Here is a 24,750-nt window from a genome sequence, read left to right as displayed (position 1 = left end):
ATATATATATATCAATCTCTTTATGCATCCATTGGTCTGGAACTTTCAATCTTGCTATGCATTGATCCGAACATACACCAGTCTGTGCCTTATAGGCGTTCTTGGTGAATTTGATGGGCCAAGTAAGTGATGGGGCCTGTCCTTTGCTCGTAGCGCCTCACTGGTAATGAGTCCTTCGCTTTGCCCTACTGGAACTTTGCCACTGGGAGGAACGAGTGTGACGTGTGCACTGACCAGCTCCTCGGGGCAGCCAGACAAGATGACCCAACTCTGATTAGTCAGAACTCGCGATTCTCCAGCTGGGAAATTGTCTGTGACAGGTAATGGCATATAGACTCTGGTATGGATCCACGACTGCCTTATGTACAAGAGATAGAGAAGTCAATTTACATTTCTGTTTCTAATGCATGTGAGGCTCTCTTTCATGTTTCTGGAAACAGTTTTCTTGTGGGAGCTGAGATTTTCAAGATTCTAACCTCTTTAATGAAAATAAATAGTTATATCCAAGTCACACATGTAAATTGAGATGAGGTACTTCAATATTAGTAGCTCCTGCATTCAGCCAAACTTTGACAAATACCAGTCGTTTCTAGGTGATGCAGTACTGTTGGGAATACAAGTATGAATAGATACATCCTGCTTTTCGACTACCATCCTGTATGCACAATAGATTCTTTGTAACGAATTGTCATTCAGAGTGAGGAGTATTATGAGAGGTGTGTGTGCGGGGCCAGGAAGAGACACTGGCGAGTCGCCGAGGGGTGGAGATGAAGGTTTTCAGAATGAAGGAGGCACAGAGCTCAGCCAGGTGTGGGCTGAGGAGGGAAATGGCATGGGGCAGAAGTGCCCTGGGTGGAGGGGACCTCACGTGCAAAGCTAGAAGAGTCTCTGGAAGCATCCAGGGGTGGCTGGCTGGGGAGCTGAGGGTCTGGAATGTGGCATCAGAGGGCAATGACTGCTGAACGGAGACACCTTGAATTTAGCTCTCTTTCCAGACACGAGACAGTGGTCCCCCTGACCTTTGGAGAATAAATTCCAAGACGTCCAGTGGATGCCTGAAGTCTCAGATAGTGCCCATTTCTGTTCACACACCCTGTGTTTTCCCTCTGTAGACATAACTGTGGCGAAGATCAATTTATAAATTAGGCCCAGCAAGAGAGTAATGATAACTAATAAATAACATAGAACAATTACAGCAGTGTACTGTAATCAAACTTATGTGATTGTGATTCTCTCTCAAAATACCTTAATTCCTCCTTGCACTAGAGTAATGTTTTCAGAACAGAGATGACTGCAAGTAACTGAAACCACGGGAAACAAAAGCACAGATGGGGGGGCGTTTGCATCACAGGAAAAGATCTCCCAAGAACCTCCTTTGACTTCCTTTTTCATTTCTTAACCCTGCTGCTGCTTTGTTACTTGTGCTGTGTCTTTCTTTCTTTTCTTTTCTTTTTTTAATTTTTTTTTTCTGTGCAGTACTGGATATTGAGCCCAAGGCCTTGGCACTAAGCTACATCCTCAGTCATGTTCTACCTTTCATTTTCAGACAGGAACTCACTAAGTTGATACATTGCGCAAGTTAGGATAGACTTTAGAATCTTCCTGCCTCAGCCTCCTCTGGCTGATCACGTCTTCTCCCTTCTTGGCGTTTCCTGTCGTGATCAGGTGATGAATCCACAAGTGGAACGTCCTTCATACTTTGTCCTGACTTCACTTAATCCCAAAGGTGCATTTCCCATATGAACAGGGGACATGTGAAAGAGGGGGTATGATCGTAAAAGTATAGCAAGGGTCAAATTTGGAAGGTTTAAGAAAATTTAGAACATCTCCAAGCCTTCCATGCATATTATTATTCTCCTTCATGCGTATTATTATTATTGTTCCTCAATGTATCTGACCCTAAGACTCTTATTTCACAGACCATGTCACTGCAACATACTTTGGGAAATGCTGCCTGGAAGGCTTTTTTTTTTGGTCTTGCACTGAGTCCTGGCCTCTTCCATCCTTGGGTGTGTGCTGATTCCCTTCTCACACACTGAGGACTCCCTAGCTCTCACCCTCCAGAGCTCACATAGCAGCATCTTTAATATTCTGTCTCTTCAGGCTACCACTGGTTCATAAAATGTGTTTTATGGGCATGGGACCTTGTCCGTCCTACCTTTACCACATAATTATTGTTACCCTACTGTCGCTCTCCCTCTCTCTCTCTCTTTCTCTCCCCCCCCACACAGAGGATGTTTTATATATGCATGTAATTTTTCTTCTTTTCTAGAAATTAATTATTATTTTAATTGTGTAAATTATGGAGCACAGTGTGATAATTCAGTACTTGTATTTAGTGTGTAACGATCCAATCAAGACAGTTCACACCCCCATCTCCTTACACATGAAAAAATATTTTTTTATGTAAGCCTGTTGGTAACACAGAATGCATGCACCAATTTTTCTTATCCTTCTTTCTTTCCCTTCCCCATTTTCAGGAAATTCTAATTTTTATCACGCCCTCACTCAGTGACCCTCAGAACCATGCACACCTTGGAATCTGGAGACAAGCACATACTCTACGCCCCACTCCTACCAGCCTCTGAGGCAGTGGTTGTGGGCTGCTCCTAGAACCAGTGTGGGTTTCTAACCAATTCCCAGCTGATGATAGTGGAAAATGCTTATATGCACTTAATGTAGCTCTGTTACATTTTTTATTAATGCTTTCCCTGTCTATAATTTCATCTGTTTTTACTCTGAGCTGCTTTCTGCAATTTGCCTAATGCTTTCCTACCCCTCGGGGCCCCTCTGCCCAAAGCCTTGGGTCAGCATCATATGTGCCACCTTATTCTCATTTCATTTGATCCCTGTCAAATGCACATAATCTGAATCACCATCTTGCCCCAAAACCCTCTCACTGGCTTAGTAATGGCACGATGGTATGAGAATTATTGCCTTTTTATTCTGGAATTCATATTTTGTGGTGATTTGGGGACTTCTCAATCCATAATTACTTTCAAGGGCAGTTATTTTTACCATACATTTTTGACTCTTGTAAAGTAAAATTTTACTGTGACTCTCTATGACCTTGACTGCTTGAGTTTGGCCTGAATTGACAGTACAGTCCACGAGTTAAGACAAGTGACTTTTAATCTTCTTATAAATCTTAGCTTGGATGACTACAACCAGCGAGTCACCTTGTGCAATGGAACCTATGAGGGTTTGCTGAGAAGAAATCAAAAGGGAAGAAACAGTGAGAAGCTGCCAACCTTAAAAGACGTCCAAGATTGTCTGTCCCTCCAGAAGTTTGACAACCCTCCTTTCTTCCAGAACTCTACCTTCAGCTTCAGGTTGGTGCTCTGAGTCTGAGCTCTTTTGCAACAGCTTTAGACTTTCAGGCTTGTGGTCACAGTGGACTAGAAAGAAATCCAGGAGCTAGGAGACATCTGTAAGCTAAGTAATGGAGAGGCTCTTAATCAGAGAGATTAACAAGGGATTAGTATTGGAGAGTTATCCACCCACTAACTAATAATGTAGTTTTATTATCTTTTTACCTTAGCTGTTCAAAATGATCTTTTGTATTTATAATTTATCTACACATGTAAGTGCAGTCTTTGGTACCAGGGTACCTCATTAAACACTTTAAAAAATGAATACTTTAAATAAGTGCTGAGACATGCCTATCTCCTCATTTTTTCTTTCTTATTACTGTCTTTTCAATATTTACATTAGAAATGTATTAGCCCTGGGATTTAGCTCAGTGATTCTGCCACCTGCCTTGCAAGTGCAAGGACCAGAGTTCAATCCCCAGTACCAAAAAAAAAAAAAAAAAAAAAAAAAAAAGAAATGTATTAGCCATAGACCTTAATATTGGGGTCTGGACTCAGAAGTACTGCAGACAAGATTAAATTCAAATTATAGCCCAGCCATGACAACATAGTACCCAAACTCAATGAGCAATTATTAATTTTCTTCCATCCCAAAAAGACTTTAAGCATTCTAAGAAATATGCATACAAATATGATTTTTAACAAAGATAGATGGGGCTTACAAAAAGGAGTGATGGATAGATTCATGGTCTTTTCCATGAATCTCTTTTGACATGATTCTCTATTGACTGCATGTAAATGATACAACATGTATGCAGCCATGGACAGGGGAAGAGAACTCAAGTGCAGTTGTACTAAGTGTAGCAAAGCCCAGAAGCTGTGCCTGTGTTAGGCAGAGCCCTCAAGAGTGGCATCAAGAGTAGGGAAAGGGCAAATTTTAAGATTTTTTTAAAAAGGAAAATGCAGTAGTTTTTCTTTATGATAAAAATGCTGTTGAAACACATTGCATTCCCTATAGATTTGAGTTAGAAGTGTGGCCCTTAAAATGCAATGCTCTGGGACCCATCATTGGGAATTGGTTGCTGGCTTGTCAGGATCTCTCCTGCAACCACTTTAGGAGTGGATAGGATATATATTTTCCTCCAGTGGTTTCCAGAGTGTGCTTAGATCTGAGGATCACTGAGGGAGGTTGGGAGTATTAGAATTTCTTGAAAGTATGCAGAGAAAAAAGAAAAGGAAAAGGGGAATGTTTGGATGTGTTTGTAATTCTAAGTGCATTGCAGCCAAGCTGAAGGTCAACTTGGTTGAGATATAGAAATATAAAATTATAAATTAATTTAGAAAACATCTATTGATCATAGAACATGTGCTGGGCAGGATATTGAAAATGTGATAGAAAACAGAAGCTAGTAACATGAGAAACAAGTATGAAGATAAATAATTGTCATATAGAAACCAAAAGAGGTAAATTTAACTTTGCAGGTACATGCATGTTAACATTGATTAGGACTTCCTTCCCCTTCGAGAAGATGACCATTGGAAGTTGGGGCTAATCCTTAATTAATTAGCTATGGCAGTTTTTCTCATATCCTGACCCAAACTCAGATCGGAAGACGACTGTCTAGGCTGGAAAGAGGAAGTAGAGATCTTTTTCCTTCTTTGCCTGTTGTCACTGACACCCTGGTTTCTCCTAGGAATGCATTGGAAGGGTTTGAGAAGGTGGATGGAATGCTGGGCTCTCAAGTGGCGAGCCTTCATAATTTGGTTCATTCCTTCCTGAATGGGACAAGCGCTTTGCCACATTCAGCTGCCAACGATCCTGTTTTTGTGGTATGTCCTGAAACTCTCAACAGATGAAGAAGTTTCTAGATGACGTGTTGAATTTATTTGTTGTTCATTGAGATTAAGGTTTGGTGGTGTTGCATTCTCTGTGTGAATGATGTGATGTATGCACATATAAATTAATTTAAATTCACACCCTGGGACAGCTAGATACCTTTCGAAGCCCTTAGTTAGAAACCCATGCGGTTCAGGGATGTTTGGTTTTCAGACGATCTTAGTCAAGAGTGTAGAGTCCAGTGGCGAGTTCATAAATTCACATAAAGATGTCATTATTTAACAAAATTGCATCATATGTTAGCATAATTATAAGTGATTTTTTTCATTGGTGGCATAAGTGGGTCACTTTGTATGAGTTGTCTGCAGGAAAGAAAGGGTTGGTAGCCAGAAGAGAGAAGAAGAGGTGTTGGATAGATAAAATGACAAATGCCTTCAACAATGGCAGTGTTATAAAAACTCACATTTGGCATCTTACTCTTTGTTGAGCAGCTTAATGCCTCTGAGACATGAGACAACTAATAGACAGGGTTGCCGTTAACTATGGAGGAGCCCCAGGGTCCTTTAACCCTGCAAGTGTGGTGAACTCCCTTGATACAGTTGAGTCCCATTCCTGTCTCCCTTTAAAATCCAAAGCAAACATCTGATGATACTTGACCTTGGGATTATACATTTTAGAATTTCAAGATTGATGAGGTTTTAAGATATGATCATCAAGGGGTTTCCACAAGCAGACAAAACATAGCTCATGTTAATCAGGGCCATGTTATTCACTGCTCTTGGTCAATGCCTTCCAGCCGAAGATTTCTGGAAGCACGGTGGGGCATAGAACCCTTATCCATGGCTTCAGTTATTCACGTCGACCGTGTCCAAGAGAAGGAGGTTGACTACAGTGCAAGATTTTGAGAGAGACCCATTCACATACATTTTATTATAGTATGAAGTATAATCAAAGTACACAGTGAATGTTTCAATTTAAAAATTTTATTACAGTCAAAGACCTACTGCTGTTAATCCCTCTCAGGATAATCCTCACTTGGAAAATGCTGTTCGCCTGTTGTTCTTGCCACTTTCTGAAGTAGTTCTGGAGGTCCTCACTTTGGGTATCTTTATGAGGTGTGATCAAAAAGTACAGTGAATGCTGCTACCGAGTGCCATGCGACAAAAAGGCAGGCTCATTAGAACATTATGATGTGTCACCCACCACCTATTCACCAGATCTGGGCCTGTGCAACTTCTGGCTTTTCTCTAAATTCAAAATGACTGTGAAAGGTAAAATGTTTTGAACTGATTTAGTTGCAGCAGTGCAACCAAAGGCCCTCAGGAAAGAGGACTTTTGCTTCAGAAAGTGGTAAGAATGATGGGAAAAGTGTGTTAGAAGAGAGGGAGAGTATTTTGAGGGGTTTGATGGCAATGTGTCTTTTATTGTAGTTTTAAAAAATGTAGGGGCTGGGAATTTAGCTCAGTAGCACTGCACCTGCCTTGCAAGCTCATGGTCCTGAGTTCGATCCCCGGTACTGGAACAAATTAAATAAATAAATAAATAAATGTAAACATTCACCATAGTTTTTGATCATACCTTATATATTGTTACAATTTTTCTATTAGATTCTTAGTTCTTAATCTCTTATTGTGCCTAATTTGTATGTTTAACACAGGTGTGCACATATAGGAAAGAGCATAGCACAGACCAGGCTCAGGTTCTGTAGCAGTGGTTAAAGGCATCTGCTGAGAATGGAACCTCAGGAATGTGTGGGGGTAGAGGGGTCGTGTTTTTGTCCCGATCCATCATGGTCATAGAATGACTTGTCTGATGTTGGTGTTCTGTGGAAGACTTGATGTCTTACGGGAGGACATCAAAGCCTGGTGGATGGTACCAGGCCAACTCCTGGATGCCAGGGGCTGCTTTTCCCTTTCAGCTCATTAAGGTTGACTTAGGAGGTTTGCATGACATAAGCATTTGGGTTTTGGCCCCTGAAGTTCAACAATGACTCTGCTTGTCTATCTTAACATTGTCGTGTCTTCAGAGTTATGTGTCTTACGTATTTGGGGAGTAATTAGAAGAAGAAACTTCACATTTTTTGTTTTTTTCTTTTGTAGTATCTTGAGTTTAGATTGTACAGCAGCCAAAACACTACTTTTTCTTCCAGAGGTTTCCTTACCTCATTGTGAATCTTAGCAACATGCCCAAGTCTACTCAGGCAGCCATAATAAAATATCCTAGTCAGGAGAGCTTCCACACAGACATGTGTACCTACCAAAATCAGATGCTGGGGGAGGTTCTCTTCCTCAGGCTCCTAAGTGTCATATGCTACAAAGAGAGACAAATGAACTCTCTAGCATCTGTTCTTATAAGGGCGCTTGTCCTGTCCTGTCACGGTCTCACTCTTAATGATCTCATTACATCTTAAATTGCTATAAGCCCCATCTTCCATGTAGATACCTTGGGAATGAGGACTTACTTCAGCATAGGAATTGGGGGGCAACTATTCAGCCCATAGCAAAATGCATCCGCAAGTCATCAGTGTATGGCACTTTGCTTATCCGGACTCCTGGGAGAGTTCATGACATAGTGAAACAAGTCAAATGGGTTTTGTTTTTTTCTTCTTTGTGCAATTTTGGCAGTCATTCAACAATGTGGAGCCTCTGTTTCCTAATTTACAGTGTTGGTCATATGACCTGACCTTAGAGAAGGGAAAAATTGTGCTTACTGAAGTGACTTAGTAAATTAGGATGGTATGACGATGCTGTAGAAACTTTCAAGGGCAATACAAATGTTGCCACAAAGATAATGATGTGTTTTATGGAGGTTGGTGGGAAAGAGAGAGCGGTGTGTTGGGTTAGAATTTCCAAACTTTAATTAAGGTTCGTTATCTTGTTCTCCAAAGCAGACAGTTGTACCCTAAGGTGATTGCCTGACAAGCACAAAGGCAGAAGTATTTTAGAGGTGATTTATTATTTTTTCTGGACCCAGTGTACAAAAAAGGAATTGTGAAGAGGGAGAGTGAAGGTCCAGTTTGCAGTGACTTTTAACTTTGCCTGGTGGCACAAGGGATGGAGTCTTGCAGGTGTAAGTCGCTTTCTGGGGTTCCCACGTTGACTAAAGTGTGGTAAAGATGAGTGTCAGGGAATCCTGAGATGGAAGCAATTAGTAGAGCTGCTTCTTATTTCTGAAAAAAAGTTTCTCCCCTAAGATCTGTGAAGTAGCAATAAATGAAGGAGATGTCAGAAGTGTCAGTCGATGACCCCGACCTCTGACCAAGTGAGGGCTCATCTGTGAGGTGTCTGCAGCCATCTCTGCCTTCCCCAGGGTGTCTGTGTTTCTCAGGTGTTCTGACTTCACATTTCAGGTCACTTTCCCGGCTACTGTCTCAGCCATCAGGTTATACCAAGCAGTTTTCCTATCTGCATTCTCTCTATTTATTGCTAAATACATTTTTATGAAAGCATCCATGTTGTTAAAGCATACCACTCTATACTTTGTGCACACATGACTAAGGAAAATATCCCCATCCTTATGCAGTATTCTAAAATGTTATAAGGAGAACCAAGGATGATAATCATACCTTTGTGTCATACTAAAAGAAATAGGGATCTGATTTTCAGCTTTCCCAGCCTGCAGGGCTATTGTCTCCTTTGAGGAACCCTGCTAATGGTACTGGGTTTGGCCACACTTTTCTCTAAGTGGCCAGGACGTAAATAGTCTTGGTTTTCAAGGCCAGATGGTCTCTGTTGTAACTACTCAACTCTGCCATGACAGTATAAAAGTAGCCACAAATGCTGCATAAGCAAAAGAGTGTGGTGTTCCAATAAAACTTTATTTAGAAAGGCAGGTGGTAGAACCAGGTGATATTTTTCTGTGCATGGCTTATTTCACTTAACACAGTGTCTTCAGGCTTTTGTCTGCCAATCCCTACTTTAAAGGATAAGTGCTCTTTCTGTACAGTGAGGATACTTCTTTGTCATATTATCTTCCTGCTCTAGGTGAGAACCTACAGTATTACTCTATGGCTGAAGAAATCTCACTTACATGTAGTTCAGAGATACTAGATGTTTCACCATCTTTGTCTTAATTGCTTATAATATCTTTGATATTTAAAATTTGTTTTTCTTTGGTAATATGTTATCATATACATATAAAGAAGCAAAAAGCCATAGCCTTTCTTGAACAGGCTCAGAAGGAATAATGTTTGGCATTGATTTCAGGAACACACACTTACTTTAGGCTATTTAAAAAGAGATTTATGTTGAAGCTAGTTCAGGCTTAAATGATTTTTTGAATATTGAGGTTTAAGTTAAAGCGTTTCAGTTAACAGAGTTATAGTTTCTGGATTTCAAATTCATGAGGCAATTCATGCAAATATATTGCATATGAAATTTATTACAATTATTTCTTGTGAATTTCAAGTAAGAGAAGTATACAGTTGTATATAATCACGATAATAACCACAGAAGGCACAACATTAAAATGCAGGAAAACTCTGAACCAATCTCTGAAATTCCAATAATTTAAAATAATTGAAGCGAAGGTTCAGATTTATCATGGAAAATGAGATTAGACCACAGGAATGTGAAAATAGTGCTGCCTTCAATATTAAAAATAGATGTAATCCACCCCCCAAAAAAAGAGAAACCAATAAAGTATAAAGTTAAATAGTTGAGCTAAGAAGTAAAATAGTTGAGCTAATAGTTGAGAAAAAGCTATGTTAGAGATGAGTAATATTCTTCCTAGTTCCTAAAACTTCTTGAAAATATATCTGAATGAGATCATGCAGTGTTTGTCTTTCTGTTTAACTTATTCCACTTAACACAATTTCCTCTGGGTTCATTTATGTTGATGCAAATGACAAGAAATTACTTTTTTTTATTTTGCTGTGTATATGTATTACCATTTTTAATCCACTCATGTTTTTGACCCTTAGGTTGATTCCCTGTCATGGTTATCATGAATAGTGCTGTGATAAATTTGTGAGGGAAGATGTCTCTTTGATAGGCTGATTTCATTTCTGCTGGGTATATACTCCGTAGTGGGATTGCTGGATTACATGGTAGCTCTATTTCCAGTTTGTTGAGGAACTTCCATATGGTTTCCCAAAATGGCCCTACTAATTTCATACCTACGTAAGAGTTCCTCTTTTCCTATTCCTAGCCAGCACTTGTTACCTTTTGTCTTTTTTTGATAATAGCCCCTTTGATCAGATGGAGGTGGTATCTCATTGTGATTTTGATTGTTTTAGAAAGTACATTTGATACATGTTAAGTTCATTCAGCTCCTCATTGACCAGGCAATATTATATTAATTTGTGACTATAAATCAGGAGGAAATAAGTTTCTAAAAACAGATATCTATAACTACACTGTTAACTCTGAAAGACCACTTTTGACTACCGATATAGGCTGTGATATAGGAAAATTGAAAGGTCTTAGTAACAAGTATAAAATACTTCTGAGTTAGTATGAGTTTAGTTGAAAAATTTAAAACACATAGAACACTGTTTTTCTCCCCAAGAGAGCAGTTACGAATCTTCTTTATTTTCCTTTAAAGAATAAAATCATATTATACTAATATTTTTAGAAGTGGAATAACATTGTTTCATGCCAAATTTTTATTTTTAATGAGTTAATGGTTTTTATATTATACACAATTACAGAAAATTTGGTGAACAAGTTTCAGCTTTTTTGCTTTTTCTTTCACATTCCCCAGTTTTATACAATTGTAGTTATAATGCACACATTACATATAATATGCTATTTTCACACAGTTTGCTAATATTAAGGTTGTTGCAGAGTTCCCTAATTTTAAAATTTAATTTAATTTAATTTTTGATGATGGAAATGTAAACCAAGACCTCACACATTCTAAGCACACCCACCAACCCTGAGCTACCCCATCCTAAAGCTTTTTATTCTTAAAATCAGTAACACATAAAACAAGTTCAAAATGTAAGATGGTTCAAGATGAAGTTCCTGAATAACTACTAACTCTTGACTACCCATGATTATTTTTCCTCTTATCTTCCAAATATATTTTAAAAATATAGAAGCAGACAGATTTATCTCCAAATGCAACTTTTACGGAATGTTTTTAATCAGGTAAATGCTATATTATTAAGCTTTTATTCGTGATAGCCCTATCCTAATTGCCATGCAGACTTAATCTTTTAACTTCATAATGCAGTGTATGGTAAGCTACTCTCCTTGATTTAAATATGGGATAAAGTTCAGAGGGGCTAAGACATGTGCTTAAGTTCACACCAAACTAGTTAAGTGGCTGAACAAAGATTTTTAAAAAGTTTCCTACTTACATGTTTCCCCACATGCAGTCTTGCAACAACAATTTTTGCCTTTTGTCAGTTTAAACAATTCTTGACTTGATTCATCCCAATTGCTTTTATTATAGCTGGGGTAATTTAGTCCTGTAAGATCATGTTAATCGAAAAGAACACTAATTGGTGAAGGGCAGGTCTGGATAATGTTTCATGGCTTTTGAAAAGATGTGATGTACTTGCTTTTAGCATGAGTGTATATTTATGCTTTTTTTTTTTTGGACCAGGGATTGAACTCAGGTCCTTACACTTACAAGGCAGGCGATGGCACCACTGAGCTAAATCCCCAGCCCTTATTTATGCTTTTTAATGCCACATTTACTTATTTAATATGCAGTTTTCAAGTAACAGACATATGTACAATCATGACCTCCTACATAGCTTAAAATCCTGGTAAACTTTAGAAGAGCTGAAAAATCAGAGTGGAAGGCTGACCACCTGTTTGGAAAGAGCCCCAGGGCAGCAGGGTTTCTGTGAACTCAATCAGGGGGATGTTTTGTTTTTGCTTTTTAATTTGGCAGGTGCTAAGTAAATGTCAGCTGAAGAGGTTCTTTTCCACTCTAGGCTTTATAAGAGTAAACATATAACTCTGTTCAGAAGAAATAAACCTGAACCAGGAATTGAATTATATACACTTTATTATTGATAAAATATGTATACAATGGTAAACCACATTTATACGCAAATCCAAGGTGATTGTAGCATTGACTTGAGCTCTTTTCTTCCTAGGATGGCCTTGGGGATAGCTCGATTGCTATACAGAGTTTCTTCTAATGTCACCTTGGTTCTCTCTCTTCAGCCTGCATCTCGTGCTTGTGGCATGTGCTGAACTGGTCACTTCCCTTCAAGTTGACATGCTAATAGCAGGCTTGCTGTGGCCCTGTTTACACGTGTTCAAAATTTATACTTGATCTTAGCCAGAAGGCCAAGAAGCAATATGTGTTCAAAATTTAATCTGTGAAGCACAGACTTTCTTCCTCGGGGTTAACAATTGAATTTCTAGTACTCTTGATATTTTTTTCATTAGACACCCATTATATTTTATATGCAGTGTATATTATATACACTTCATACATGTGTATGTATATTTTGTTTGCTATTATATAAATCTAAGCAGGAGGGTGTATTCCCACTGTGACTCCTTTATCATGCTAGGAAAACTTTTTTTTCAGCACTGAGGAACGAAACACAAGGCCTCAGCCCTGAGGCCTATATCCCCCAGCCTTTTTAATATGCATAGACTTTTATTTTGATGATGCAGTCTATTGCTAAATTGTTAAGTTGCCCAGGCCTCCTGCCTTAGCCTCCAAAATTCTGGGACTGTCTGCACAGGGACCAGGAAAGTTTAGGGTGAGAAAGTTATCGAAAAATAGAAAATAGCTACCATCCTTGCTGAATATTGCCTATAAGACACTATTATTACTCAAATGTCTTCTTTTACCAGTATTTTTGTCTCAGTTCATTCAGACTGCTACAGTGAAAGTACTCTACAGTGGGTGGCTTAAACAACAAACATTTCTTTCTTAGAGTTGTGGAGGCTAGGAGTTCCGAGGTCAGCTCTCTACCAGATTCAGTGTGTGGTGAGGACTTTTTTCCTGGTTCATAGATGGCTGTTTTCTCTGTGTCCTCACATAGCTGGAAGCAAGGAGCTCTCTTCATTCTCTTTTTTGTTTGCTTTTTTGTTTTTTTGAGACAGGGTCTCACTATGTAGTTGAGACTGACCTGGAACTCACTATGTAGCCCAGGCTGGTCTTGAACTCACAGTGATCCTCCTGCCTCAGCCTCCTGAGTGCTGGGATTACAGGTGTGTGCCACCACCCCCAGCTCTTTGTTCTCTTTTATAATGACAATACTCCCTTTCATAAGGGAGCCTATCATCTGCCCAAAGCTCCACTTTCTACAGCACCACATTGGCTGGGTGGGGTGGTGATTAGGATTTCAACATATGGGTTTTGGGGGTGGGACACATGCATTCAGTCTATAGATTATTTCTTGTTTGCTCTAAAATATGCTCCTTGTGACAGAACTTAGCCAGCTGAGTAGAAGGCTGGGTATTTTCATGCCTATTACATGTGGCTTATATGGGGAAATAGGAGCCCGATTTCCTCATTGTAGATTGTTTCAGATCTTTTTTTAAAACAAGGCAAGAATAAAAACTTCCATAAAACAAGCTTGATTAAATGTTGTTTAGGAAGTCCCTCATTTTGAAAGATCAACCCAACTTTTCACTTACGCTCTCTGTTAGATTTTAAACTGGAATCCCCCACACACCTGTTTCTGTGCTGACCATGTGGCTTTTACACGGTCACGTCTGAATTCTCACTTAAACTCTGATTCTCAGAGGATCAGAGCAGTGTCAGATTACCACAGTGAGATTCGTTCTGATTATGGGTGACGCCTTCAGGATGCAACACGTGAAGTCAAATTGTAAAAGCTGCAGGGTGCTGGCTCTCGGTGATAACATTCACATTTCTGAAGCCAGGGTCAGATTATCATGGCTTCTTTTCTTCAGGTACAGAAATTCTTCGTATGTCCCCAGTGTGGCAGGAATTTGAATTTATAGACATCTACGTTGGCCATTTAAGTGGTAACCTTAGCCTTCAATGATCTTGCAAAAGAGAAATAGGCATTCTCGCATTCTTGTACTTTATTTTCTTTATGCCCCCAAGTACAATAAATAAAGTTGATTGATTGCTTTCTTCTTGCTGTAAGGTTTCCATTAAAATTTTTTACCTCAAAAGTCCATATAACCACATTTTCTGTAATATTTCTTGTGTGGTGAAATTTAGTACTTTCCTCTCTCATACATATCTTTATTTTGGTGTAACAAGGTAGAATAGGTCTATGTACAAAATTTTGGAACAACCTTTCTCAAACACTAAATTTCTAATACCAAAATATAGCTCTGTATCTTTATAGCAGATAAAAGACCCCAGTGATATACTTTTACATAACTTCTGCTGCTGTATTTTACCTTCAAATGACATTTGGCCTTTACAGAGTTATTAAATAAGTTCAATTTCAACTTGTAACCAACAAAGACAATTAGTGTTTCAAGAGCAATTGTCTTGTATCTTGTAGGTGGAACAATGTCTACACTTCAACAAAAATTCCTATTCTATAGGTTGCACCACTTTTCTTTCTAGGCTGTGGATTTTTATACCATTTTCTGAATTCTTCACATCTTCTCAGGATATACAAGACATTTTAAAATTACATTCTGTGAATTGGATACCATAGTATTTAATGTATAATACTTATAGTCTCTCAGAGTATGTGGCTTAAAACTTTGACCTTAGAGCTTTCGACATTCTGGGATCAGATTTCTCCTATTCTTCAGAGTCTCATCCCCTTTTTAATGATTTGCTGCATGCACTGGTTGGACTCTAGAACTGTCCAAAAGTTATTTGCCTCTCACAGGACTGACACAGCACCTTTCTTGTGTCCTGAGGGTTTCTTGTCTCTTTCTGTAATCACAATTTTACCTCAGCTTGAGCTCAGTATCTAAAAGTTTCTAATTGGTTTAGAACTCATGGGTCAAACTCTATACACTTTGCCTGTTGTTAAGATTTTTAAACTTTAAATTAATTTCTCTTTTTCTAGCTGGTCCTGAGGGTTGTATTAATAATTGTAATGTAGTGTGGCTACGTAGAGCAAGCAGAATGTGTGCTTGAAGAACTAACTTTAGAATCAGTCTTCTTGGGTTCAAATTCTTACTACACATTATTCTAGCTGTGTGATCTTGGGCAAGTTACTGAACATTTCTGCACCTTATATTCCTCATCTATAACACAGGATAATATTATTATGGGTTGAATTGTGCCCTTGCCCATTTGTACATTGAAATAATCCCTTAGAATATGACCTTTCTTGGAAACAGGGTAATTGCAGATGTAATTTGTTTTGATGGGATCACAGTGGAGGATGGTAGGTCTCTACTGCAATAAATGGATTCTTGGTCCATTTTCTGTTGCTGTAACAGATATCTACAGACTGGGTAAGTTATAAACAATACTTTCTTTTAGCTTGTAGTTCTGAAGGCTAGGAAGTCCAAGAGCATGGCACCAGTATCTTTGAAGGCCTTCGTGTTGTATCATAACACAGTAACAGTTGAGGGACTGGGAACAGCAAATGAATGTGCTCTATAGAGAAGGGAAAATCATGCAGAAATCATCAGTTCTTTCAAGAAACTACTTCAGAATGCTGAGCCCACTCCCACAATAACGCCATTAATCCATTCATGAGGTTAGACCCTCAGATACATGTCTTACTTCTAGGTACTGTTACAATGGCAGTTAAATTCCAGCGTGAGTTTGGGAGAAGACATTCAAACCATAGCAGGTGATGTCTTCCTAAGAAGGAGAAATTTAGCTACAGACCTCTTAAAACACCTTGAGAAGAGATGATGGTGCTGTCCAAGCCAAAGAATACCACAGAGTGCCAGAAAAGCATGAGAAGTTAGGTGAGGGGTGTGGGACGGATTCTCCCTCACAGCACACAGGAAGAATCCACTGAGCTGACCTCTTGGACTGGGGCTTGTAGCCTCCAGAACTGGGGGACAATAAGTATCTAATGGATGAGCCACCCCATCTACGCTGCTTTGTTACAGCAGCCTGAGCATCTAATGCAAATAATACCTAATAAATTTTTTTTTTTTTTTTTTTTTTTGGTATCGGGGATCGAACTCGGATCCTTGCACTTGCAAGGCAGGCCACCGAACCCGCTGAGCTAAATCCCCGGCCCAATACCTAATAAATTTAAGGATTGAATTTACCAATGCTTAAAGCAGTGTCTGATATAGACAAGGCATTACTAATACTCTGTTTAGTGCTGGCTACATGTTATATGCTTTTGTGTGTGTCCAGCTTTATATTAGTTATATATATAAAGTATATGATTTTGGAGCACAGCAGTCCCTGTATGCTGTGCTTCAAGCATATAAATTCCTTCACTTTTCATTTAAGTCCTTGTTTCAAATTAAAATAAAAACAGTACTGACTGTATAGTCACAGTGAAAACAGCTACTCACTAAACATTTCTACATGAGAGGCTTTGAGGTAGATGTTTCCCATGCATTTTTATCTTCCTCTTCCTCACTGCCTTGTGCCCTGCTGACATTTGCAGCCCTCTCTTTGATCTTTACATCATGGGCTGTGTCTTCGCCTCAAGTCTCATCACTGCCTTCCCCACCCCCAGCACCTCTTTCCTCTCCTCTGGGATCAGAACCTGCTTTCCCTACTAGTACTGGAGCGAGCATGATCCCATGAAGCTGTAGTTAGGACTTTTCCCTCTGCTTTGATCACACGTTGCGGCATTAGAGATCGTCCCAACATGTAGTGGCTCAAAGCACCAATGATTATTTTATTCTTCGGATTTCTATGGGTCAGAAATTCAGGAAGGATGGCCTAGGCAGTTCTGGCTCAGGATCCTATCAATGCAGTTGCAGTCAGAGGGTGACAGGTGTTGGAACACCTGTGGGCTGGCCAGTCTATTTTGTCTTTTCTTGAAATCTCAAGGCTTCTCCATGTGGTCTCTCTGTGTGGGTTGGTATGGGCTTCCTCCCATCATGGCTGCCTCAGGACAGCTGAATTTCTCTCATTTGGATTGTCCTGGGGTGAGAACCCCTGAGATATAGGAGGAAGATAAAAAACAAAACAAAACAAAACGTTGTCCCTGAGATCCCAGATCTTGTAGTCTAGAATTAAAAGATGAACTTTAACTGCCAGATATAAAGTTGGACTGAACTCTCACACTTACATCCTTTTGCAAAGTCAGCGATATTCCTGTAGAAATTTTGCTGTTAAGATTTTAAAACCATGTAATGTTTGCTATATTTGAAAAGGACTTTAGAGCTTCTTTGGGAAAATAAAAAATGAGCACTATGTACATCACATGTTTAGATTCTCTAGTTTTGGAATAGTTCCAACAATTCAAGAGAGGAATTAGACAATGATTAGATAGAAGGATGTTCCTAATAAGGAAAATCTGAAAATCAATTTTGGAGATTTTTTTCTTATTTTTTACTGAATGTTGATGTTACACTACTGTGAGTGCCCCAACTTCCTGTTCCCCACTAATGCAATGCAACGGAATATATATCTTATCATATTTGCCTTTTTTCTGATATTAGTAATTAGCACTCCCATGCGGAAGGCCTTAAATTCTCCCCGAGCAATCTTAAATCTGCAGCATGAACTTTCATTTGTTCACTTGATGGAAGGCCTTACAATCCTGTTTGGAGATATATGTGCCCATGTCCTTAAAACTTGGTAAAAAATGCCACTGTGTGTGTGTGTCGTCAAGGTAGACTGGTTATACAGAGGATTCTCATGTTAGGGGAACTCCATTCCTCTGCAGACAAAGTTCCAGTTGGATTGGTAGATCAGAAGAGAGCAATCAACCTTAAGCACCTGTTCAACTGCCTTGTAGGTCCTGCATTCCTTCACCGATAGCATCTTTGAGGAGTGGATGAAGAGATACAAGCCTGCTGCAGATGCCTGGCCTCAGGAGTTGGCACCCATTGGCCACAATCGGATGTTTAACATGGTCCCTTTCTTCCCTCCCGTGACTAATAAGGAGCTCTTTCTAACCGCAGACCAACTGGGCTATAGTTACGCTATTGATCTGTCAGGTAACTAATTCAGCAGCTAAGTGGGTGATTCACTCAACTATTAGAGGCTCACTTTCTTTCTGTTAAAAGTAAACCAAGGGCTTTAATTGAAGCACTCCAGTCTAGTTAAGTTCTTTGGCTATTTTCTGGCATATAAGTATTTAATAAGAGGAGCCATTAAACTGACAATTAAACTTCAGAAAGGGACTAGTTGGCAGACTCTTGCTTCAGATAACTGAAAGTTATTAAGAGACCTTATTCCACAGAGCAACTATCTACTCCTACACCTGACTGGATACATGTCTGAATTTATCATCTTAATTAAAAACTGACCTGTCCTCTGAAATATCTAATCGATAAAGTCAAAATGAAGCAGCCACAGTCAGGACTTAGAGATTATTACCTGGATGTTGGTATGGTGAAACAAATATGGAATTTGCCTTGAATACAAAATTCAATGGGAGAACAAAAAAAAATCAGTAATTGTGGTAGTGATATGGTGGAGTATTTTAAAAGGTCAAAATTAATGCAAAAATTCTTAATGAATATGTAATACATGACCATAATTTTTGTTGCTTGTTTGATGTGCACACTTATGTTGCTTTGGAAGAAGATCTGTGGCTTTCAGGAAGCTCGTATCTTACTGTCTACAAGGATGGCCCCATGTGGGCCAAGGGCTTTATATTATATTTTAAAATGAACATTACTAAGTCATGTTTTTAATTGTAGATGTTTTGTTAAATCTAACATTGGTTCAAAATAAGGAGGGGTATTTTGATCAGTGTATATAAAGGATGCATGTTTTTTCTTCTTACCCTGGACCCAATAAATATGTTATTTCTAGAACCTCAGGGCAGTTTGAAAAAGGAAAGATAAAGCAACAAAAAGCATCATAATTTGTGGAGAAGTTGAAAAATGCACAGCCAGTATACGGGTGACTTTTATTTCCCTTCTCTATTTAATCCTATTTTATTCCCTTCTCTATTAAATCTTAGTCTACAAAATGATCAAGACGATTTTAGCTTTTGCCATCTCTCTCCAATCTCACAATCTTTTAGGCACTCTTTTTCCTTCTAATTCTGCACCTGTTACTTCTTATTATTCTCACTGATTTGAAATTTCCATCCATTGGAATTCACTGTGGATATCTTTTAAGCTTCTTTCTTTTGCTCTGGGATTAGGCCTAATAATAATGATAATGATGATGATGATGGTGATGATGATAATAATAATAATAATAAATTGGAATATACATCCTATCCTGTTTCTCTGTCCTCTGGTAACAATCAGCAAGGTAAGTTGAGTCTTAGATACATCTCTAATACATGAACTCATCAGAAGATACAGACTGATGTTTACTTAATTGTTTGATAAAGAAACTTACAATCCTTCCTGAAGAGGTATAACTATAAATAGTAGGAAAGGAAATTTCTTTCTCTACCTTTTAGGTCCTCAGCAAATTAGATTGATAACAGGCAGACTAACAGGTAAAAGGCTGACAAATTTAATTTGATGCTAATTTTTATGTGGTATGGGAACCTTTCTAGAAAAGAAGACTCAAAGGAGCTGATAGGGCTAAGAACTTCTATACCATCTCAAACAAAGAACAAGAAATGTGGAGATGTGACAAGACAAAGAATCAGAGGTCTGAGCTTTTAAATGACAATGAAAATCATGGAAAAGCTTACAAGATAAGGACTGTTTCAGCAAAGCTTGTGCAGCTCCTTATGGTTTTGAGTTAATCTTCTGCATGGTCATAAAATTTCCCCAAGAGAGGAAAGTTGCAGTAGCCCTTCTTTCTCAGGGTTGTTACTTTCAGTCTGATAAAAGAAGTACTGGGAAGGCTTCTAGCTGTATCTGCTGAATCTTAGCTGCGTTCAGCCCAGAACATCCTCCGATCAAGGGGCAGCTTCAGGGAGGCGCATTCTGATCGTCAAGCTGAGATGAGTGAATTCAGAAAGGCTTATCGGAGGTGGGTCTTGACCTGAACTGGAAGAAGTTGGTAGATGTCAGGTAGGTGTCAGGGTGTTTCAGGCTGAAAATAGTGGAAAACGGGAGTGGGAATGACACAGGCGGTCTCCACGAAGGGCTGTGAGAAGCTGGCGTGCTGGGTTTTAGAAAAGGAGTCCTCACAGTGCGACATGTTGGCACCTGGGATGCTCTGAGCCGAAGATGAACCGAGTTCTCCCCAATCTTCTGCTCCCTCTCTGCCTTCTTTCACCCCTCTTTTCCTTGCAAAGTGCAGGAAGGGCCTTTCTCTGAAGTTCCGCGTTCTACCCAAAGGCCGGGTCCTCCAGGAGTTTCACTGCAGAGAGCAAAGGCGAGTTGTTGCTACATTCAGAGCCCAGGCAAACTTCGGCTCAGACAATCCTTTCTTCTCTCCCTATTAATCCCCCTCAAACAACAAAACAACAACAACAACAACAACAACAAAAAGAACCAAAAAACTTATTTGCCATTTCCCTAAAAGTGACCACAGAAGCAGTCCCTTTTTTCCCCTAAAGAAGGTATTTAAGCTTCAACCAGATGGCCGTCTTTGAATTTTGCACTTGTATGACTCCCATGTACTTTTAATATATTTGCATGTCTTTTGCATGATAGATTTGTTTTATAGGCTGAAATTATCAAATCTTAGTGGAAAAAAATAGCTCCTTTTGCTATTATACCTGATTATAGAGGAAGGCTGGGCAGAGGATTACTGTGAATTAAGGCCTGATCTGTGAGAGGGCCTGATTCTGGAGAGCCTTGCAAGCTGGGCACATGACCCAGCTGGAGACCGTCTCACACTGTCACGCCAGCGGCTATCAGAAAAGCAGAGAATAATGAGAGTCGGCATGGATGTGAAGAGGCTGCAACCTGAGCACTGCCGGAGGGAAGACTAAAGGACACAGCACTCGCGGAAACATGACACGAGTTCCTCAGAGACTTAAATGTACAATTATCACGTAATCCAGCAACTCCACTTCTTGGGCCATGCCCAGAATTGAAAGTAGGGTCTTGAAGAGATGTTTGCACACTTGTGTTCGTAACAGCATTATTTACAACAGCCAAAGATAGAAGCCACCCAAGTATCTGTCAGTACTTGGTTGAATAAACAAAACCTGTGTGTGAATGTGTGTGTGTGTGTGTGTGTGTGTGTGTGTATATGCTATGGGTCAATGTGTTCTAGATATATGTAATATTAATTCTTACAAAGGAAGAAAATTCTGATACTTGCTACAAAAATATAGACCCTGAGGACATTAAGCCATGTGAAATGAGCTAGACAGGCCAGGCATGGTGGTGCATGTCCGTAATCCCAGCTCTTGGGAGGCTAAAGCAGGAGGATCACTGTGAGTTTGAGGCCAGCTTAGGCTACGTAGCAAAATCCTGTCTCAAAAAACAAAAACAAAAATACACGAGCAAACAAACCATTAAAAATTAGACACAATAGGACAAATTTTGCATAATGCCAGTTATGTGAGAATATAAAGTAGTCAAATTCATGGAACAGGAGTATTGCTACCAAGGACAGGGGAAAATGGAGGATTTACCTTTCAGTGGGGAAAATATTTCAGTTTTTCAAGATGAAAAAGGTTCTGTGGATGGATGGAAGTGGCAGCCACACCGCAGTGGGAACGCTACTGAGCCGTGTAAAAAGTGGTTAAGCTCGTAAAAATTATGCTATGTATATGTTGCCAACAGCTTTAAAAAAACCATATTAAAAATAGGCAGAGGATTTGGACAGTAATAAAAAGGAATTACTTTTGGTGCTTTCCTTCACAAAGAAATGGTAGAATAAAAATGGTTTTGAGGAGATGAAGTTAGCAACAGGTGCTTCTGTGTCCTAACCAGAGGAGATGCATTAAAATTCTCTGGGAGGAATCTGGTCAGGGTGGCCATGGCCCTCAGTGGGGTTGAAGGAAAAGGATTAGAGTTAGATTGCACTTAGATGAATGTAGGGTGTAGATCCAGGAGACAATTCAGAAGGTCCAAAGTTTCAAAATAATTTGACAAAGAAAAGATATTTTTAAAAGAAGTTACAAGGAGGGATGAATATGTTAAAAATGCAACCCATTAATCTTGTGGGAGAGAGTTTATATAGTGTATGAGAGCTAAAGATTGGATTTATCACATGGACAATTCAGATTTTATCAAGACTATTTGAGGACAGATCTATCTGCTTCTGTTATTGAACATCGCCTGTTATAAGAGCCAATCTGGTTTTTCTCATCCACTTGTCACCTATAAAAGTGGTGGAGAGAATAGCAGAATTGAGAGCTGCATATTTAGCAATTTCCCAGACACTATTTGAGCATGTACTTGTACAAATGAGTTTCTGACTTTAAAAAGTAGCCATATACTTCCTTGGAGGGTTTATTCTGTGTATAAGCACTTATTTTAACAAATATTTAAAATGCAATAAGCTGTGTTTAAATAATGAGATGCCATTTCCAACTTCCTGGCAAGCACAATTGTGGATATGATAAATAGTTGGTGAGGAAAGAGAAAATAAATTGTATTCTAGCAAGGTAGCTTTGCTTTATCAACAAAAGTGTATGTGAAAAGCAAATAAGGTTATTCTTTCCCTTTGTAAGAGTATTCAGCTGCTGATAACCCTTCTCTTTTTCTTCAGTTTCAGTTGAAGAAACTCCAAATTGGACCACAACACTCTCCGTGGTGATGGGAATACTTGTGGGTTTGGTTGGTCTTTTCGTGCTGCTGATTTTCCTTCAGTACAGAAGGCTCCGAAAAGGATACACACCCCTACTGGAGACTCATTTCAGCAACAAGAGATACACAGAAGAAGCCGAAGGAGTAGAGACCTTACCCTAGAGAAGAGTCCGCCAAACTGAGTTCTGACTTGGAAAATAATCAACCTGTCATCCATTTCTTCCTTTAGATCTTTGGTATAGGTTCTTTTATTGAAACAATGATCCAAATACAGAAGGTTGCTTGGCTGTCATTTCTGGCTTGCTTGTTTAACAGACTCATGCTAAAAGTGTTTAGGGTTAGTTCAGCTGACATTAAGTTCGCAGTGTCTGATGACAATTTCCCATGCTCGTTAAACCTTTCACTATTCTAAAGGCAACAGCAACAGCAGCAACAGCAACAATCTTTAAATTTGTAGATCAGTGTAATGGGAGACCTGGAAGATTCTTGTTCAATCTTTTTCAGTGCAAATGTCTTGTTTTTCATAGTGTGGAGATGGGGCCTGTCCGTTAGCCAGCATTTTACTAGTACATTGAAATACTTTAATCAGGCTAATGCTCTAAATAAAAGTCGTTGTTACCAGTTCACAATTCTGCAGGTGTAAGGGTCTAAGACTGCAGCTGGTGGTGACCTTGTTGGTAGAGTCCCAAGGTGGTCAAAGCCTTGCCTGGGAAGAGGCAGGGAGTACGTGTGTGTGTGTACGTGTGTCTGTCTGGTCTCACTTCCTTTTCCTAACAATGCACCACGATCCAGGATTCAATTATGGAGGCTCTATCCTGATGACCTTTTCTAATCCCAGTCACTTTCTGAGGGCCCCGCTTCTGAATACCATAATTTCATTAAGCTTCTATGCTTTTAATACTTCACAACAGAGGCTAAATTTCATCAGGTTACACGTTGGGGGACAGACTGCTTGCAAACCATAGCAGGGTGGCAAGCACTAGACGATCTCCAAAATCCTTTGCATAACTCTAGCAATGTTTTTCCTGCCCGCATCATCTTCCTTGGACTTCTTTTTCTTCCTTTCTCTGTCTTTTCCTCTCCAGCCTTAAAGACTAAAATAAGCCTTATTTTTCATATGAGATAAGCCAAGAATATTCTTGTAGAAGGATCCACTCAGTTTTCTTTGCACGTTAGGCTTTGCAGAACTTATTTAAAATTAGGAGGTTTTTTGAGACAGGGTCTCACTAGGGAGCCCAGCCTGGTCTCTACCTCATGGCGATCCTCTTGCCTAGAACCCTCCTCTCTCCCCTGGTGCTGGGATTACAGGTGGATGTCACTGAACCCTGCTGAAATTTGCAATTTTAAAGAGTAGGACTAATAGAAGATGCAATAACTGGATAAACATTATCCTATAAGGATAATAAATAAGGAAATGAAGTTATAAAGCTTTCTAGTTAATTAATATACGGTCTCAAACCTTTTAATTGTGGAATCACTCTTTCCAGGAAAAGCTGACGAGAGAAGGTTGCTGAAGCTATAATCCTGAACATGAGATGATTTGATTAGAATCTCACTACTCTGAGGTCCATCTGGCTGATCCTAGAGCAGTTCTGTTACTTATGTAGCCTCAGATGAAAAATTTTTAAAGTTAATTTTGTTGGCACATTTTATATACACAATATAATGACATTCATCATTGGAAATTTGTACCTTTACATAATCTACCTTGGTTTTTATTTTTTCCCCTGTTGCCCTGCTCTCCCTTCACCCCCTCCACCGCCCCCTTATTTACAAATTGGAAATAAAGATGAAAAATTATTCACATAGAATGCATTTGACTTCTTCAAAAGCATTGACTGTAGATATTCATGAAAGCTGCCCCGTACTGATTGTTATTTATTGGTGAGAATCAATAGTGTCTTACTCAACAAAAATCTGCCTGTTAAAGATACAATAATTTGGAATGGTTGTCATGTTTTGTTAAGAACTTATCAGATTATGAGAAAGAAGAATGAGCCATTTTTACTACAGT

The 24,750-nt window shown here is 39.2% G+C and overlaps 1 protein-coding gene across 5 annotated transcripts in view; it reads left to right on the top strand.

The window, feature by feature from the left end:
• Positions 1-24,409, top strand: part of Dct (dopachrome tautomerase) — a 37,094-nt gene extending 12,685 nt beyond the window's left edge. For all 5 annotated transcript variants that reach the window (XM_033760932.1, XM_010630666.2, XM_010630656.2 and 2 more), the window contains 5 exons: positions 154-320; positions 3,153-3,332; positions 5,006-5,141; positions 17,903-18,104; positions 22,699-24,409. In XM_033760932.1, coding sequence (XP_033616823.1) covers positions 154-320; positions 3,153-3,332; positions 5,006-5,141; positions 17,903-18,104; positions 22,699-22,898 — 885 coding nt within the window. In that variant the 3' untranslated portion in view covers positions 22,899-24,409. The remainder of the gene's footprint in view (positions 1-153; positions 321-3,152; positions 3,333-5,005; positions 5,142-17,902; positions 18,105-22,698) is intronic.
• Positions 24,410-24,750: the final 341 nt, after the last annotated feature.

The sequence above is a fragment of the Fukomys damarensis genome, unplaced genomic scaffold (genome assembly GCF_012274545.1).
Source record: "Fukomys damarensis isolate Sample0158 unplaced genomic scaffold, DMR_v1.0_HiC HiC_scaffold_6, whole genome shotgun sequence".
Taxonomy (NCBI): Eukaryota; Metazoa; Chordata; class Mammalia; order Rodentia; family Bathyergidae; genus Fukomys; species Fukomys damarensis.
The sequence above is the reverse complement of the archived record's forward strand: the minus strand, read 5'-3'. Positions and strand labels throughout refer to the sequence as shown.